This window comes from Benincasa hispida, chromosome 6, assembly GCF_009727055.1.
Source record: "Benincasa hispida cultivar B227 chromosome 6, ASM972705v1, whole genome shotgun sequence".
NCBI lineage: Eukaryota > Viridiplantae > Streptophyta > Magnoliopsida > Cucurbitales > Cucurbitaceae > Benincasa > Benincasa hispida.
This window is the reverse complement of record NC_052354.1, coordinates 46,717,626-46,724,015: the sequence shown is the minus strand read 5'-3', so window position 1 is coordinate 46,724,015 and position 6,390 is coordinate 46,717,626. Positions and strand designations below refer to the sequence as shown.

The 6,390-nt window shown below is 35.8% G+C and overlaps 1 protein-coding gene across 1 annotated transcript; it reads right to left on the bottom strand.

Annotated features, from left to right (window-relative positions):
- Nucleotides 1-246: 246 nt before the first annotated feature.
- LOC120080543 (lycopene epsilon cyclase, chloroplastic) lies at nt 247-5,728 on the bottom strand. The gene is made up of 11 exons (XM_039035238.1): nt 5,224-5,728; nt 4,302-4,473; nt 3,617-3,752; nt 3,425-3,535; nt 3,212-3,314; nt 2,622-2,765; nt 2,427-2,534; nt 1,557-1,653; nt 1,342-1,470; nt 1,104-1,236; nt 247-644 (listed from the first exon to the last, which is right to left on the bottom strand). Exons 1-11 carry the CDS (start codon nt 5,521-5,523, stop codon nt 476-478), a joined length of 1,602 nt encoding a protein of 533 aa, XP_038891166.1. The 5' UTR covers nt 5,524-5,728; the 3' UTR covers nt 247-475.
- Nucleotides 5,729-6,390: the final 662 nt, after the last annotated feature.

Genomic DNA, 6,390 nt, shown 5'->3' with positions numbered 1-6,390 from the left:
AAAAATGTAACATTTTAAAATCTATGAACGAAATAGAAACTAGATCCAAAACCTAAAAACCAAAAATGTATTTTTCCATAATCAAAGCAAAATAGTACATGTCAATTAAATATATTCAATTGGCATTAACCTTTTCTTGTTACATACTATATGCCAGTTAAACTTATAACTAAGCTCACTGAACATTGATCTTTTATTCTGATATTATATTAAATTACTGTGTTATTGGTTATATACCATTAATCCTACAATCGAAGTTTTAGCTCAAGTTATATGAAAATAAGATTTAGTACAGTGGTGGGCGAAGATATAAAAAGGAAAAAGATGGAGGAGATTAGTGAATATGTACACTACATATAACAATCTCCAGCAAGAAACATACAGAGAAAATGGAGGAAAAATACCTCTCAGGCTCCTCGTGTAATCTAAACATAGTTGTTACATTACAGGAACAAGATCTTGGAAGGGGTAAAATTCAGGCTACTGTGAGATATGTTCTTATCATGGTTGCTCCAGTAGGATCAGAAAGGAGATGTTTAACGAGGCACATTCTCAGGTCATTTGGAGCAAGGACGAACATGTACAAGGCAAAAAGTGCAAGGTCCGCTGAAGATAAACTAGACCCAAGAAATCCCTGCCACATCCTGCAACTTAAGAACAATAATTAGTATACAAGCTAACGTTCAGTTTATCGATGGAGATTGTTTTTTTTTGTTACATTTATTAAGAATCCAGCAAAATCTTCCATATATGATATATCTAATCTCTAGCAATTACATCGTAAGGCTTTTGTTGTGGGCAGGGTTCAAGTCAATGGATCTTGGGTATATAAAAGCAATTTCTCTATTAGTATGAAAGCTTTAGAATAGCCTTTTTAGATATGATTAAAATTAGAATTAGGTTAAGTCTACAATAGAATACCAATTTAGATGGCAACCTCAATGTTGAGTAACTACTACTTTCTTAATTTGGCTCTACATCGATTTATTTATTTATGGAATCCAACAAGCTGAAGTACCAGGTTATTACAAATCAAAGCACCAGATTATCAGACTACATAAGCGAATTTTGATGTCATCATCTTAAGAGGAAATTGATCGTACCAATCTGGCAATTGGAAGAATGTCCGGAAAAATGTTCGAATGCCCTCAATGTCCAGTTGAACAATCAGTGCAAGCCCAAAGAGAAAAAATGCTCTCTGGCGCTTCCTTTCTTGTGGCCAAAGAGTGTTCCAAGCTGGAACAGAAGATAAATTAATAAACATTGAAAAACACTTGAAAGATACATGTACAGAATAAAATGGTGTCCTTGAAATAGATTTAAACACAAAAACTGGCTAACCCTGCATTGAGATGTTCCCATAGCTTCTTCCGCTAGCAAGACCATCTTTTAGTTGTCCTTGCTTCAGAACTTTGGCAATAACAGAAGCATATTTTGGAGCTTCAGACAGAGATCTAACAACTGAATAACCTGCTTGAGGAATAATGATGAAGTATATAAGATTTCTCGATTGATAATTCTATAAGTTAGATGTTGAGCTCGTTTTTTTTTAATACCGGTGGCTGGATGCACCATGCTGGCAGCTGCACCAAATGCGAGGTTTTTCTGCTCTGTGTTTGGCAAGGATCCACCAACTGGAATATAAGACCATTCCTACATGGAAGATTATGTCCTTTTCATTCTTTTACTGGTTTATATAAGAACTGTCATGAATAACAAGGGTGCAAAATTTGATAATTTGAAATGCAAGAGAACTGATAGCATATGCGATCAGTAAACAAAGTATTGGGATTTAATGGAGGAGAGTTTCATGGCATGCATAATTCTGAGGAAATCAAATTTTTAAACAACCGATTTTGTCATAAGTAATGATCTTCTACCCCATCCACCAATAGGTGTGGAAGTTTACCCAGTTCTAGTTGGTCCACTGAAAAGCAGGAAAGCAAATATTTGAGTGTAACTAATATTACACCGATTTGATGTCAGTCATAGATCTCAAGTAATGCAAAAGCATCATTTACAGTATAATGACAGATGGTAACACTTCTTATGTTTAGACACCTTTTCATGTTAATTATACGTGAACATGCACCAATAAGAATAAGATACATAAAAGCCACATGAAAAGGGTGAAATCCAAAACTTTCAGCTGAGGAAGTACTGAGTAGCAAGGTTGATAATGAAAGCTCAATTCATCTGCGTCCACCATCTTATTTGGAACGAGATTTGTTTCATGTATGCTTCATTCTCCTAGTTGACTCGCTACTAATTGGAAGGAAGAAAGAAAGGAGGGGGAAAAACATACACTGACACGAACACTCATCTAACGTACTGTTCTTAAAAAGATGTGAGATGTAAGGAGATATCGAACAAATAGTAAGTAGTAACATGCTATAAAGGCACTGAACATCATTCACGAAACGTACCTCCTCATATGTTTTCACAATTCGGATCCCCATAGTCTTTAATCTTGACATGAGTTTTTTCTTTAACAGATCAAATGGCATAGCTTCTTTTGAAGCTAAACAAGTTTCCTGCAAATTTTAAATTTCCAAGTGTAATTCATACACGATTCTGAGAAAAGTAAAATACAAAGATAAACTAATAACAATGGTGCAGACCTCAAAGAATACTTTTGTCGGAGACATGGGCATGGCGTAAAGAAATGTAGGATATTGTGCTTCTAAAGATGATTTTTCTTGCTTTGCGTAGTCCCTGTAGTCCATAAAAACCATAAGACTTGGATCATAAGGATTGTTTTCCACCTGAAATGGTCATACAGATGTACAGGTTGGTTATCAACACAAGAAAATTCCATATAAGAACCGAACATTATTTTGTTTAGGAAATAACACGAGAGAGCAACATCAAGAATTACAAACAATGGTTCGATAAAACTCAAGTCTAATTCTACATTTTACGTTTCCCCCCAGATAACAGACTGCATGAAATATATAGTACCCTTAAATTGGTGTTAGAAAAAAAAAAAAAAATAAAACTTTAGTTTATACTAATAAGGTGTCTCTGAGTAACAGACTATCAAAGAGTTTCCTTCCATACAGTATTCCAATAATGATTTGCAAACTCAGCAGTTGATTATCACATAATATAACAATTAATTTTAATAACTTTTTAGAGATTGTATAAGTCGTCTGTAGCTGTACGTAGGAGGAAAAGAAAGAAGAATAAACAGAGGAATTCTCCTTCCTACCTCAACCTCCACACCATAAGCTGTTTGGACAGACACCTTTGGCCCACCAACCTCATACTGCAGCAATTTACCTGAAGCTGCTCCTGATGCAACTGTTGCCAGTCTACAATGAAAATTTTAATAGTTGAAGAAAGAACAAAAAGTTAATATAAGCGACTAAAATAATTCATACTGAGGTCAATAGCAGGAAAAAAAAAGATTATGCCATTTTACCTGCACGGGACAAAAATATCATGTTCACAGGCTACAAGGCTATGGCCAGTGGTACTTTCAATAATGCTGTCCACTCTGGAGTTGAGATATGAAACACCTGACTTGATACACCTACGGGAATTAATACATTATATAAATTCCAAATGTATAAATTAGTCATCGTACCAAAAATCATACTGTCTTAACTCTTACTTTTTAAGCAGCTCCTCGTGAAGCAAATGCCTACTAACACGTCCATATGCACGGCCAATAAGAACAGGATCCTTGTCATCAAGATATATGACTGTATCCGGCCACACATGCTCTATACACCCTTCAAGCCCAAGATCTGTAAAGTTGAAAATTTGAGTTTAGATGAAAGTGGAGGTTGGAGTTCAACCATGGTAATGTATCTTGTCGCTTCACGTGAAAGCTTCCAGGCATTAAAACTGGCCTTAACTGGATGCAACAGATGGCGTAAAATTAATACTTGAAGGAACAATAGTATACTATGTCATTTCCTTCTTAGAATACTAGTTTTAAATAAGACTATATAAATCTAATGAGCTTCTCAGCTTAAGCTTTTAAGCTTGATTTAATACTATATTAAGAGGTCTTGAGTTCAAATTGCAAAGTCATTTTTGTTCCCCTTTAATATTAGTAGCTCACGTGTTGGACCTTGTGACACAGGTGAGAGGATAACAACTTAAAACGTTTGGAATGGATTTAATGATATATATTAGAAGGAAAAGGATAAATATATTCCAACATAACAGGATGGATTTTGGATGCAATTCCTCCTTAGTTATTAACCGATTATGAGCATAGTTCAAGACTGAACTAAGTCCAGGGCAGTCTGGAACGTTTCTAAGGGAATGAATAGCAAGCATCAACGTACCTTTAAATTCATCTTCCCACACGCCATAGTTATTTGTAAATGGCAGATCTGGACCAATGAGTCCAACTTTTAATCCCAAAGCAGCGGATTCCGCAGCCAGAGCAAGACCAGCAGGACCACAACCAATAACCACCAAGTCCAATACGTCATTTCCAATCGATATTGGCGGAAGCTGCAACAATAATAGAAGGGGATATCACACACTTACAATTGAAACGCCTGTAGAATGATACTGATTACTAGAAACACGATCACAACAAAGATACTGGAAATCCAGCAATTCAATAAAGTGTCTATTTGTAGTTAATGGGGAAACATGTGATGTGCTTCCAGAAATCCAGCAATTCATTTAGAACTGACAAGAAACTCCTGAAACTTATTTTTCAAAACAATAATTGCATGATCAAAAAAATTATTGATTCTATACTTCTTTTTAGAGAAGGTTGAAATGACCTCAATCAAATCCATTAATATCATCAGTTCAGTCCTCAAATTTATACCGGAGATTAAAGAAAATAAAGAAGAAAGAAAAACAAAAACTTAAACATTAGCCACGAGTAATAGGCCGAAGCAGAAAAATGGAGAGTGTCAAGGCGTATTACCATGCGCCATAGAGACAATAATTCCATTGAACCAACCACCTCAGATATAATTACATAGTTTAATCAAACCACAGAGGCCAAAAGATATAATATTAAGTTCTTCGGACTCCCATATGCTTAAGCTTTGTAATTAGGGTGGATTTAGTCAATTAATTTATACAAGATTGCAGGGAGTAGAAACTTTTAAGAGCACAAGCACGCACCAACCCCAATAACAAGTAAAAAAAAAAAATTCGAGATGAATATGAGCATTTAAGTAATAGTTGACAAACTACAGAAAGCTAAAAAATAGTACGAAGAATAGGGAGAGATAGCCGAACCTCGTCAGCGAGCTTGGATTGCATCTCCATCGTCTTGTTCTGCTGCATTTGAACAAAGAGAAGCTCGGAGCCACCGCCTTTGATGTAATCTTCGTCGTCTGCGAATCCTTCCCTGACTGCGATGCAACTCTCACTTCCGGCACTGGCCATAACAAGCAGAGAAGGGCGACGCAAACGGAACTGACGGTTTTCTGTTCTACATAACAACCTGAATCTTCTAGTTCCAGTAGAAGCGAAATTAGAAGTATTAGAAGCGGCCATTGCCGCAAAATTCCGAGCAGCGAGTCCCATACACTCCATTGACGAGTTTTGGCTGCAAGGTTTGTTGAAGAAGCAAGCATCTAAGCCATTAATGGAGCTTCGGTTGAATGAGAAGAGAGAAGAATCAAAAGCGAAAAAGGAATGAGATCGAGAGAGAATGGGAATGCAATCTGCGTTGCCTCGCTAGTTCTGGAACTCTTGCCTGCTTGGTTTAACCTCCAATTTTGTAGGTAGTAAGATAGGGAGGGAAATTAAATGGTGGTGTTTTATTCACTGATTTGTCAAACGGCCATCCGCCAATGCCACGTGTGGACACGTGATTGGTTCTGAGTCCCTTGAAAAAGCTACCTTATCCATGGAAGAAACGACTCGATTTGTTGAGTAGAGGCGGGGCAGCCGGGCAGGGCACTTTCGACTGGCGGGAAGCGAAATCCGACGTCTTACAAACTAATACCGCATCCGCACGCTGATCAAGTACCATGGTAATGAGTTACACTTTTACTGAATTACCCTTAATTTAACTAAATGTAGTAGTGGCGGGTTTTAATTAAATTTAAGCCGGGTTTCTCGTTATGTGCATTCCAATCAACCATTAAAATATCGGTGTCGATATACGACTCTAGTTTTATTTAGAAATTGCGAAATTTATAAAATTTGTTTAGATTAATAATTAACTTCTTTTTACACTACAACTAATTTATGAATATTATTATTAATATTTGGTTGAAAGACACTCTTAGTTTCTGAATTTTCATAAAAATAACAATTTAATCTTTAAATTTTTAATTTTGTAACAATTTAGTCTCTAAATTTTAATATGTAACATTTTAGTCCTTATATTTTCAAATTTGTAATAATTTAGTTCTTATTGTAGAAATTATTGTTAAGATTTAATGAAATTTTTTT